The sequence below is a fragment of the Aptenodytes patagonicus genome, chromosome 1 (genome assembly GCF_965638725.1).
Source record: "Aptenodytes patagonicus chromosome 1, bAptPat1.pri.cur, whole genome shotgun sequence".
Taxonomy (NCBI): domain Eukaryota; kingdom Metazoa; phylum Chordata; class Aves; order Sphenisciformes; family Spheniscidae; genus Aptenodytes; species Aptenodytes patagonicus.
The window spans coordinates 86,985,347-86,998,571 of NC_134949.1; the positions used below are offsets into that span (position 1 = coordinate 86,985,347).

At 44.8% G+C, this 13,225-nt stretch overlaps 1 protein-coding gene across 5 annotated transcripts in view; it reads left to right on the forward strand.

Moving 5' to 3' along the window:
* The window catches only part of LOC143164159 (ephrin type-B receptor 5), a 113,540-nt gene that overhangs the window by 39,847 nt on the left and 60,468 nt on the right, over window positions 1-13,225 (forward strand). For all 5 annotated transcript variants that reach the window (XM_076346413.1, XM_076346384.1, XM_076346402.1 and 2 more), the window contains one exon: window positions 1,756-2,452. In XM_076346413.1, the coding sequence (XP_076202528.1) occupies window positions 1,756-2,452 (697 nt within the window). The remainder of the gene's footprint in view (window positions 1-1,755; window positions 2,453-13,225) is intronic.

Here is a 13,225-nt window from a genome sequence, read left to right on the forward strand (position 1 = left end):
GCTAACATCTTGGCTGGGTGATCAGTAGTAGACACCCACTACAACATCTCCTTTGTTTTCCATTCCCCTAATCCTCACCCAGAGGCTCTCAACCACATAATCACTAACTGTAAGGGCTGTACAATCAAACCTCTCCCTTATGTACAGTGCAACTCCTCTACCTCCCCTGTCCTGCCTGTCCCTCCTGAACAGCCTGTAGCCCTCCATCCCAGCACTCCAATTGTGGCACTCATTCCACCAAGTCTCACTAATACCAGTGATATTGTAGCTCTGGGAACTGACCAACACTTCCAGTTCATCCTGATGGTTTCTCATACTGCATGCATTACTGTACAAGCATTTCAGATGTGCTCCTGAGCCCTCCATGCTCCCAGGAGCAGCATAAATATTCCCACTAGCATTATCACCCTCAGGCGATGCCATGCCAACCCTTGGCTTACCTTCAGCTCTCCTGTTAGTATCCCCTCCTCCCATCAATTCTAGATTAAATCCCTCTCAATCAGTCCCGCCAGCTTATGAGCAAAGATGCGTTTCCCCCATTGGGGCAGGTGGATCCCGTCAGGCCCCAGCATACCTTGTGCCTCGAAGACTCTTCCATGGTTATAAAACCAAAATTTTTGGTGGAGGCACCAGCCCTGAAGCCAGGTATTGATATCCTGGGATCGCCTGTTTCTTGCAAAGTCTCTCCCCATTACAGGGAGGATTGAGGAAAACACTACCTGTGCTCCTGATTTTTTTAGCATTCTTCCCAGGGTCCTGAAATCTCTTTTGATCAACCTTAGACTTTTTGTTGCAACATCATTAGTACCCACATGAAAGAGCAGGAGTGGATAATAGTCTGAAAGCTGTGTTAAGCTCTTCCATCGTCTGGTGACATCCCTAATCTGGGCCCCAGGGAGGCAGCAAACTTCCCTGAAACGACGGTCCAGTCTGCAAATGGGTGCTTCCGTTTCACACAGGAGAGAGTCACTCATGACCATAACTTGCTGTTGTTTCTTCTCGGCACTGGTCTTAATGCAGGTCTTGTTGCGAGGAGTTGGTCAATTTGACCTTAGCAAGAGTGCTTGCACAGGTTCCTTCTCTTCTATCTCATTATGCGCTTCATCTGTCACACCCAGGGCCTCGTACCTATTCTGTAAAGCTAGTTGAGAGGGTAACGGCGGGTTTCTCTTACAGCTCCATGCAGTAACTTGCCCCACCCCTCCCTATCCCTCCCTTGTGTCTTCCTCCTGGCACAAAACAGGTCCTGGACCTGCCCCTGTAGTGGCCATGCTGAGTTGGCTTGTTTGCATCGGAGATAGCAGAGCACAGCTCCAGCTGTGATAAAGTTGGGTAGAAGGGACTTCTGCTTTAATGTTTTCTCCAAAGAACAGTGTCTTGTTTCTCTGTCTCATTTGTTTGTGTTGTGAGTCTTGTCTCTGGAGATAAGAGATGGGGAAATAGGAGGGAAGAAAGTGTGAGTCTCTGATTTTAAGATTCTCAATGCCATGTAACAGGTTTGCATGAATTATGTTTTCTGTCACAACAGTTCTTACTTGCAGGCTTTAACAGCTCTTCTTTACAGGGTCATACTTTGTCCTGTCTAGAGTGCTGTGCTGCATGTGCCATCATCAGGTTCAAGTCTTGTCATAGTCATGGCAAGGAGAAGGGAGGGGAAGAAGAAGGTCTGTCCTGTATTTTTGGTGCAGTTGAACACTGAATCCGTATTTTTTTTACTATTTCTTCTTCCTTTTCTCTCCCATATATCCATTATAGTGGGATGAGGTAAGTGTCCTGGATGACAAGAAGCGCCTGATCCGAACCTTTGAAGTCTGTAATGTGGCTGAACCAGGTCAGAATAACTGGTTGCGTACTCACTTCATAGAGCGACGCGGAGCCCACCGAGTCCATGTCCGCCTCCGTTTCTCAGTGAGAGACTGTGCCAGCATGCGCACTGTGGCCTCTTCTTGCAAGGAGACTTTCACACTCTACTACCACCAGTCAGAGGCTGACATAGCCTCTCAGGAGCTGCCAGAGTGGCGTGAGGGCCCCTGGACCAAAGTGGATACTATTGCAGCTGATGAAAGCTTTTCCCAGGTGGACAGCACTGGGAAGGTGGTAAAGATGAACGTTAAAGTACGTAGCTTTGGGCCACTCACCAAGCATGGCTTCTACCTGGCCTTCCAGGACTCAGGAGCCTGCATGTCCCTGGTGGCTGTCCAAGTCTTCTTCTACAAGTGCCCAGCTGTGGTGAAAGGATTTGCCTCCTTCCCTGAAACTTTTGCTGGAGGGGAGAGGACCTCACTGGTGGAGTCACCAGGGACGTGTGTACCAAATGCTGAAGAGACAAGCATGACTGGGTCTTCAGGTGTTCGGTTGCACTGCAATGGAGAAGGGGAGTGGATGGTGGCCATTGGACGTTGCACCTGCAAGGCTGGCTACCAGCCTGTTGATGATGAACGAGCCTGCCAAGGTGAGAGGCCCTTTTTCCCCACCTCTTAGGCAGGCACTTCTTTGTTGGTTCTCTGTATTAGTAGTATTTGGCATTTGCCAAAAGTTCACAGAGCTAGGAGATTAAATCTTTTCTCACTAGCAGCCTCTTCTGACACTTTTAGTGCCTCAGACTGGAGCTGGAGCGACCACTTCTTGGTGCTAAGAACATGGTTAGGAACTCCACGCAGGCCTTAGTTCAAGCTGCCACCAGAGACAGCCTGTTAGGCTACGTATACAGAATTAGCAGGAGTTGTAACTAGCCAGCTCTAACATAGTTCCACTTCTTTACCAAGAGGCAACAGCATTAGAGGAGAGATGCGACATGGAACAAAGCTGAGCCCAGAGCTGATACACTGTACCATCCTAACTAGTTTGGACCCTTTTGCAGTGCTGTTGGAACTAGTGATAAAAAAACGAAAGGGGAAATGGTAGCAGCCTGGTCATGGGACAGGGGACATGCAGCAGGGATCTATGAGCCTGGCTCAGTAAGAAAAAACAGTCATAATGGTATTATCATTATCTCTAATGTGCTCTCTGCTCTGGGGCCCATGGTATTTCTGTGACATGTTTGTAGGAGAAGTAGAATAAATTGCGTATCACCCAGTAATGGTATTGGGCCAAAATCTGGCCAAGCCTGAACACCTAGTCTAATGTCATGACTCTCTTCCTATCTCAAGCTTAAGACAGTCCATTAGACCAAATTGCTCATGTTGGTTATATAATTTTGTGTAAAATGTTCTTCTGGTGCTTCCTTGGTTTTAATATGCATCTGTGCAAGATCTCTCAGCGATGTAAAGTGTTGCTGCACCACACTTAGTACTCTAAAAAATTAAATGCAATGTGGAACCCCATTTTGGCTGCAGACAATTTTAAAGTTGGATTGTAATTTATTCAAATAAGAGTTCAACTGGGACATTTAGAGTACAAATATTATGGTTGCACCAAGTGCACATGTAATGGATAGTTAATGGTTGTCAATGTTACCTTGAATTCCTGTTTCATGAAGTGACTGGGGTCATGCAAAATAACTTTATTAAAATACAGTTCATTGTGTTGGAGACTTATAAAGCAATTAATATTGGTAAGTGCTTTTTATTTGTTTAAGCTTTGAGAATTATTAAAATGCGTGCGCCTTTTTATCCGGCTCATCCTGAAAGAAATACAACTACATTCTTACAGTGCTGCTCCTGAGACAGAAAGCTCAGATGGACATAGAGCAGCTCTATATGGCACTAGCTTTGTTGTCTGCATCAGTAGCATGACTAGTTCACAATCCAGGTAAACTGCCAGTCAATAATTTAGTATCAGGTAGTAGTCTCAAGCACTCAAAAAATATGGAAATTAGGCTTGGCAAATAAAAATAGGGATTTTTAAAAAATCTATCTTCCCTTTTTTGTAGCGTTCAATGAAAGCTGATACTCCCTTGCAACCCCATTATCACAGAAGCTGGAGATAGATGAAAATGGTAAATATTTTAAGGAATAACTGAAATAATGACAGTCTATCAAACTACAAAACACTGTTCCCATCATTGACTTCCTGAGATTCCATGAGCAGCTTAGAACAGCCAAAGACAACCAAATAAGGAACCTTAATGTCAGAAGGTATTTTTTTTCCTCGTGTTTCTCGTAAACTCCTCTGGCTTGATCACCATTCCTGATCCCTTCTCCTGCTAACAATATGTTGCTGTCTGTCTGAATGGAGCCACGTTCAGCTAGTGTAGTTTGTCCCCTTGCTTGGTGTTTCTTTGCGTGGAGTCCTTTCGAGGACTTCTCCTCTGTATGTTCTCCCTTCTTCCTAAGAACAGAAGTACACTGTGATACAGAGTTGCTACAGTGTTCTATACGAAATACGGAAGAAAAGCAGTAGCCCAAGGGCAGATTTCTACTGATGATCCTGCAGAGAGCTCTTCTTAATAAGACTGAAGAATGAACCAAGGATAGGAAGGAGAAGCAAGTTTCCTTCTTATACTTCAGTAGAAGAGTGTGTGGGCGCTGCCTTCCCCCTCACCATATGAAAGCCTGTGGAGTCCTTCCTGGACCAGCTGTTACCTCTTTATTTAGAACAAAGAATATGACAAGAACCATTCTGAGCAGATAGATAGAAAGCCCTTTTTTTCCTGCCCTCTACCATGAGTTAAGATACTTTCTTTCATTAGATTCGTAAGACTGCCTGCTGTTTCTTACTATATGGCCAGTTTCTCCAGCTAAATAGAAGAGTGAAACAACATCCTTTAGGAAGCTCTCTAGGTGATGTGGGATGTGGTGTGTGTGGGATTCACTTTTGACTTTATCCAAGTAGACTTCTTCTCATGCTGAACGGTCAGAAAGGAGAATGACAGTTTACAGAGGAAAAAGGAAGGTTGGGACCATAGCTCCTTTTCTTTCTGTGGACGTATGCACACAGGGTGCCTTGCCTTGCGAGGTTTCCTGCAACCCTGTTTTTCCATGTAGAAGGTCAGAAGTGCAAAGTTCTGGGTGATTAGGCCATCCTAGGCTATTGGTTCCCAAAATTCTGGATCGATTAGCTATTCTCCCACATCTTCTCTCAGATCGACAGATTCATTACTGAAAACAGTTGTTCCTGGCTTCCATACCCACAAACCATTTTACAATATAATGTGTTTCTTGGGATTCACTGCCCACTGCTTATCATCGCCTTTTAGTTAAAAGTCACATAGGATTTAAGCTACCAGATGCTTTTGAAAATAATACTTAGAATTCATGACTGAGACATTTTAAAAAATATTTCAAAAATGACAATGTGGAGAAAAAAGAGAAGATATATGACTACTTGATAAGTGCTAAGCTGACTTCCAAATGAAGAAGTAAGGTGAACTTTTAGCTTGAAAGATCACTGAAATAGAACTATTAATTTAATAATACAGAGTTTATCTTTTTTTTTCTTTCAAGTCCAAATAGAAATTAATTCCAAGTCAGTTCTGCCAGTCAAGTTCTATATCTGTTTTTCTACTCAGTCCCATAGCAGTATCCAATATGATGTTTGTCCCACATCACTGAAAATGTGCCATTACTGTACCAGTATACCCCTACAACTGCAATTATCCTCCAGCTGCTGTTTCTGTAGCTCAGAAGACTGACTTTTCTCCCTTTATCCAGCTTTGATGTCTGAGGGAGAGAGGATCAGAGGACTGTAGGAGAAAAACATAGATGGAACCATATTTAGAAAGGGATAGAGTGGAGGGAGCTATTTCAATCATGAGATTGGGGGCAGGTCTTTGCATTCTTGGTGAAGTCCCCTTGTTGGACTTGGCCTGCTGATCCCCTTGTTGGGTATCATAGTGTCTTGGGTTTATGTGGCAAGGTTCTGGTAGTGGTGGGGGCTGATGGGGTGGCTTCTGTGGCAGGAGGGCAGGGGCTGTCCCATGCCAGACATAGTTTTTTTCCAGACAGCTCTGCAACAGACCCACCACAGGACAGAGCTGAGCCCATTAGCCACGCATGTGGCACCTCTGTACAGCCTTATTTAAGAAGGGGCAGAAAACACCAGCCAGGGAGAGGAGGAGGGAACAAAAAGAGTGAGAAACAGCAGAGGGAACACCAAGGTTAGAAAAGGAGGAGGGGAGGTAGTCCAGGCACCGGAGCAGATATTCTCTGCAGCCTGTGGAGGATTCCATGCCAGAGCAGATGGATATTTCCTGAAGGAACTGTGGCTCTTGGAGAGCCCACACTGGGGCAGGGGAAAATTGTGAGAGGGAGAGTGACAGAGAAACTGCACACCCCATATCCTACCCTGTGATGCTTGGGTGGAGTAGAATAGTTTGGAGTGAAAAGAGTTAAGTTGAGCTTGGGAGAGGGAGGAGGAAAGATGTTGTTTTAATGTTTGTTTTTGTTTTCTCATTACCCAAATCTATTTTAATCAGCAATAAATTAAATTAACTTTCCCCAAGCCAATTCTGTTTTGCCTGTGGTAGTAATTGGTAAACAATCTCCCTGTCTTTATCTCTGCCCACGAGCTTTCTCATCCTATTTTCTCCCTGTGTCTTGCTGAGGAGGGGGAGTGAGAGAGTGGCTGGGTGGGTATTTGGCTGTGTGCCAAGGTTAACCCACCACACGGCTTCTTCTCCTCTCTTCTTTCCCTGGATGTTTCTGAGGGTGTTGAGGAAGGAAAAGGTCTGCCTGTCTTCTGTAGTAGCTGTAATTGGCTCTTCTTCTGTAGGATGCAAGGGTGTATGAAGAAGTCAGACGGAGAAGAAGATTCCATAAAATTACCCATGTCCTGTGGCCATATGTAGTCCCTTCTGATTGCAGAAGGAATCACATCTGTATTACTGATAACTGCAGGAGCTAGTAACTGTGCACAGAGCTGTTTGAGGGCTCATTTGGGAAGAATATTGAACGATTATTTTTGTGTTATTAAAAGATGCCTTTCCTCACCAGCCTGGATAAACTTTTTTCAGTGTGTGAGGCTAAGGAAATGCTAAGATTTATGTTAAAGCATAAGGTTCAGTAGTGTGCTAAAACTATGCATATACTATTAGCAAAAAAAAAAAAATACAATAAGCTCTTCTCAAATTTTAATCACTTAAAGGGTGCTTCCATTAAAACCATAGAATAATTTACATTGCAGGGACCTGTGGAAGTCATCTGCTCCAACCCCATGCTCAAATCAGGACCAAATTGGGTTAGGTCACTCAAGGCCTATTCTAGTCTAGTTTTCATTATTCCTAAAGATCAAGATTCCACAATGTCCCTGGGCAACTGTTCCAATGTTTGACAACACCCATGGTGAAATTTCTTTTTCCTATATAGAAGGAGATTGTAATAAGATGTAATAAGAGATTATTACAACTTGTGTCCCTTGTCTCATGTTCTACCACTTTGTGCCTACACCTTCTTTATATCCTCCCATTAGGTGGCTGATGCCAGCCATAAGTTCCCCCCGACCCCAGCCTTCTCTTCTTTAAAATGAACAAAGCCAGTGTCTTAGCTTCTCCTGAGTAAGAGCTTTAACTTTGAGGTAAACTCACAGTTGATAATAATGTTTGGTGCCTTGTGCTACATTACCTGTTTATTTTTTTTTTTTCTTATGTATTGCTCCTTTCATCAGCTTCTCCAGCCTTATCCTGCTATGTGCATATACATTTTGGTGCTTTTTCAAGTAGTTTGCTGCTTTTCCTATATCCAGTGGTTGCTCTCTACTCATATTCTCTCCTTCCCCTGCCCAAATCTTTCATCTGTTGTTTTGCCTTTCTTCACACAAACCATTCCCTGGCAGTCCTCCCAATATATAACTAGCTAGTAATTGCTTCAGCTCCACCTCTTTTACCTAAAAATCCCTTACTCAACTGATCTCCTATCAACAGTTCAGCAGGAAACAGTTCTTAGTCACTTCATTTATTTTATCTCAGTTGATTTGATGCTCTCCTTTTCCATTTAAAAAACCCAAAAGCCGCACTCTTCTCTCCTTACATTTCTTTCATTTTCCACTATCTCTTCCTCACCTGAACAGTTCTAGAAACTATGAAACTGTAGCTCAACCTAGGGCCCTATGGCTTCACCATGCCCTGCTTCTAACTCCGGCTGATCCCACCTTGTTCAGAACAAGATGCAAGATACACAGTAACAGTCACTGTGGAATAGCCTGCCCCAGTGGGAAATTACTTCCTATCACCATAAGCTAGTCACAGGCTTATTTCTGGGGAAAAAAAAGGGAGTGTTTTATCTAAGAGTTACTTAGATTTTTATTTTCTAGTGTGTCTTCTGCATGCTAATTATGCCATCTTTCTTGCATTGTAAGAGTAATTTCTAAATAGTATTTCTACAATATTATCAGTTATTAAATCCTTTCCATCATCCTGCCCTCTGTAACTGCCAAACTCCATTCCTTTTTCCAGTTGATTCAGTTCAGGGCTTATTCTAGCAGTGCCTCCCATTATCTAGTTAAAGCAAGTGGCATGGCCCATACCAGTTATCTTCTCTTTTAAATTCCATGCTGATTCTGCTTTGCCTAGGGTCATTCTCATTTGAGGCCCTGTGTAGCTCTGCACATCCAGTTTTCCCTAGGCCTCAAATTCAGCTATGTCTATTCATCCCTCCCAGTTTGACTCCAGTGCCAGCTTTGACACTCTGTTCATTTTCGATACTCTCACATCTAGTATTCATTCTTGCTGCCCCACAGTACACCTGGGAGCAGAACTCCCATAAAAGAAATAGATCACTTGTCTCAGTCAAGAAGAGAGCAATTTTATGCTCTTCCAAACATCTTCCTATGTCCTAGTTGAGTTCCAAGTCATATCTGGGTACAAAAAGTCAGTCACCTGTATCACATTCCCTAAAAACACTCCTGGGGGTACATAAAGCTGTGTTGAAGTTTCTGACTGCCCTTCTTGGTCCCTTTCCCCTTGCTGTATTTTGTTTTGCTCTCAGAATATTTCCTCTCTACCCTTATTGTCCAAGTGAGCTTTTCAATGCCTCTTTCTCTCAACTTTTTGGTTCTTGGTCTGTCCCTTCCCCATTTTCATTTTCTTCACCCCCACTCTATGATTCCAGAACTTTTCTCTGCTGGTTTTGATATTTGTTATTGTTAGAAACTGCTCCTCTGGCCTCCTGGGTGGAACTTGTCTCCAGTGAGCAGTCAGGCAAATACAGGCAACACAGGGGCGAGTGTTGCAGGGTGGAGCTGAGGAAAATTGGGTCAGTGTCTCTGAGATGAGCTGTGCCAAGATGAACTGTTGTGGCATTCTGACACTGGCAAGATATGAAAAATGACTGAGACAAGCTGAGAGAAAAGCGCTTGTGCACTCTGAACTCTGCCTTCTCCTTTCATAATAACCTTGACTTGATGGGAAGTGGCAGCTTGCTCTGCCCCCTGAGGTGCTAGCTCTGCAGCCCTCTGTCCTTGCATTGGATATCGTGAATCAGTGAAAGCTAAATCTGTGTTTTCTTGGACAGTACTGGTGCCTGGGGGATGATCAAGTTGTATTATCCCCAGTGACAAGGCCTGTGGCTTAACTGGTGTTGGTGTTTTGTGTGAAGTTGTTCTGCAGGCACACAGTGGAGGTGTTTCAGGAGAAGCTGCTCTTGTTCAGGCTTTCTCTGGGATGGTCCCAAAATGGTAATGTTCACTAAAGCAAAACATGCTAGTCCTAGGGATGGTGCTTGCTTCAGCTTGGGTATTTGTTGTGACTGTTTCCAGTGAGCACAGTAGTCATCTATAGAGATTGTAGGACCACAGCAAGTGGACATGATGGCATGATCTGCATTAAGAAGGGAGTGTAAGGTACATGAAAACTGAAAAATCTCATGGTGTGAAAAAAGGGATCCTTCAGAAACAAATGAGAGATGGATTCTGTCTGTGTGTGGAAAGACAGCCCTAGGCTCACTGTAACTGCTGGAATAAAAGGAAGTGGCTTTTGCCTACTTAGATTGCCAGGGGATTTTTTTTTTTCTTTCCTCCCAACTTGACCTTTGATATACTATTTATAGAGTGACTGGACTGAGGCAATGCCAGGAAAAGCTCCATGTCATGGGAACAATTATTGTTGCCATCTGTGGGCTAAAGTCCTGAGTGCAGTGAGTTAGCATATCTTAGGCAATTTTGGAAAGGGATAAAGGTGATCGTGAATATAAGCAGCTCCCTGACTGGATGCAGAGGCAGGGGTCAGGGTTTAGGTGGAAGCAGAAGGCATGCGATAGCTGCAGTCCCTGTCCATGGAGGCCATTCTTTAGCTACATGGAAGCCAGTTAGTGTCTACTGTAGTCAGTCTAGCCTTATTGGCCAAAATTGCAAATGTAAAATAAAACTATGAATTTTAGGTCATAGTCTTTTTCTTTTTTTTTTTTTTTTTTCCAACTATCTTTTCATTAAGAAGGTGGGGGAGATATGAATCACGTTTAATCACTGCAAATCAGCTTTGCTTGCGGTATGCTGTATGATTTCTTTTTGCTGTTTTTCTTCTGGAAGTAGAAATATCCAGGGGCAGAGTAAGAGTTTCAAAGCATGATCCTTTCTCTGTATCTGCCATCCCTCCTGGAAATACCAGCGTGAGATTATAGGTTTATGTAGTCATTAATTTTTTTCACTAAACAATACAAAAATAATCATTGCAGAGAGATCTGTCCTCCTAAGTTGCTATGGATTCCACTCAATAGTTCTTCAGCTGCCTTTTCTGTCATGTGAGTTGAACTGGGCAGATGAGTCTCTTCCTTACTGCTTTTCTTTACACTTTTCTCTGTCAACATTAAACTCTTTTCTCAGGTTCCTCCCTCAGAGGGAACCTGCCAATCCTATTCTCATTTCACTACTGAACATCTGAAATGAGATGTAGCCTAGTGTCAAGAACTTTCCATTCATTGTTCCCTGTACACCCACAATCATGTACGTCGTGAAAGATCTGGCAGCGGGGCAGCCAAGACCACAGGGATCTATCCAGACATTTTAATTTGCATATGTTTAAGGGAAATCACAGAATGGCTGAACTTGGAAGAGTGATTCAACTGTCTGGTCAGAATCAGAAAATGGCTAAGACCATGGAGGACACCTTCTCCAACCCCCCTGCTCAAGCAGGGTCACCTCGAGGAGGTTGCCCACGACCATGTCCAGAACGCTTTTGAATTTCTCCAAGGAGGGAGACTCTACAACCCCTCTGGGTAACCTGCTCCAGTGCTTGGTCACCCTCATGGTAAAAAGTGTTTCCTTGTGTTCAGGGGGAACCTCCTGTGTTTCAGTTTGCACCCATTGCCTCTGGGCCTGTCACTGAACACCACTGAAAAGAGCCTGTCTCTGTCCTCTTTGCATCCTCCCTTCGAGTATTTGTGCACATTGAGGAGATCCCTGCAAGCCTTCTCTTCTCCAGGCTGAACAGTCCCAGCTCTCTCAGCCTCTCCTCCTATGAGAGTATGTCCATGCCTCTCTTGTACTGGGGAGCCCAGAACTGGACACAGGACTCCTAGCTTGGCCTCACCAGAGCTGAGTATATGGGAAAGTTCACCTCCCTCAACCTGCTGGCAACATTCCTCCTAATGCAGCCCGGGATACCATTGGCCTTCTTTGCAGCAAGGGCACATTGCTGGCTTGTGGTCAACTTGGTGTCCACCAGGACCCCCAGGACGCTTCCTGCAAGGCTGCTTTCCAGGTGGTCAGCCCCCAGCATATACTGGTTCATGGGATTATTCCTACCCAAGTGCAGGACTCTGCACTTCCCCTTGTTGAACTTCATGAGGTTCCTGTGAGCCCATTTCTCCAGCCTCCCAAGGTCCCTCTGGATGGCAGCGCAGCCCGCCGGTGTATCAGCCTCTCCTCCCGGTTTTGTGTATCAGCAAACTTGCTGAGGGTACACACTCCCCCATCATCCATGTCATTAGTGAAGATTAGCGAAGATGTTGAACAGTATTGGACGCAGTATTGACCCCTGGGGTACACCGCTAGGTGCTGGCCTCCATCTAGATTTCATTCCACTGGTCACCACCCGCTGGGCTCAGTTGTTCAGGCAGTTTTCAATTAACCTCACTGTCTGCTCATCCGGCCCATACTTCATCAGGTTGTCTATGAGGATATTATGGGAGACGGTGCTTAAAGCCCATATTATGTTCTCCATGGGGATATTATTATGGGAGACAGTGTTGAAGCCTTACTGAAGTCAAGGTAGTCAATATCCATGGCTCTCCCCTCATCTACCAAGCCAGTAATTTCATCGTAGAAGGTTGGTCAAGCCTGAGTTCCCCTTTCAGAATCCATGCTGGCCTCTCACAATTACCTTCTTGTCCTTCATGTGCCTGGAAAAGTTTTCCAGGATTAGCTGTTCCATCATCTTCCGAGGGATCAAGGTGAGGCTGAGCTGCCTGCACTTCCCCAGATCCTTCTTCATGCCCTTTTGACATTCCTTGCCAGATTTGATTCCAGGTAAGCTTTGGCTTTCCTAACCATGTCTCTGCAAGCTTGGACAGTGCCTCTGTGTTCCTCCCGGGTTACCTGTCCCTGCTTCTACCTTCTGTATACTTCCTTTTTATGTTTGAGTTTATCTAGGAGCCTCTTGTTCAAATATGCAGGCCTCCTGGCATTTTTGCCTGAATTCCTGCTTGTTGGTATGGACTGCTTTTGCACCTGGAGGAGGTAATCCTTGCACATGAACTAGCTTTTTTGGGGCCACTCTTCCCTCCAGGGCCTTATCCCATGGGACTCCTCCAAGCAGATCCCCAAAGGGGTCACATCTGCTCTCCTGAAGTCCAGTGTCGTTAGCTTGCTTTTTGCCCTGCTCACTCCTCTCAGGATCTTAAACTCCACCACCTCATGGTCACTGCAGCCAAGGCTGCCTTCAGCCTTCACATCACCAGTGAGCCCTTCCTTGTTTGTGAGCATGAGGTCCAGCAGGGCACCTCCCCTCATTGCCTCCTCTATTGCTTGGGTCAGGAAGTAGTCACTGATGCTTTCCAGGAACTTCCTGGATTACTTATGCCCTGCTGTGTTTGTCCTCCAGCAGATATTAGGGTGGTTGAAGTCACCCTTGAGGATCAGTGCCTCCAAACGTGAGGCTACTTAGAGCTGTCAGCTCTCAGCTCCATTCAGTTTTTCACATGTAAGCATCTAAGGCCATCTGAGACACCCTGGTGTAGGGCTAGCAGATATGACATAGGAACAGTAGAAGACCCAGCACCTGCTGGAATGCCATCTGGAAGACAGAGAGAATGGATACCAGGGGCCTCTCAAACGCATGGGCAACTGAATTGCTCCTTGGGTCTTTGCTTTAGAGTGACCCGAATTGCTGATTAGGTTCCACTGATTGTGTTGATTG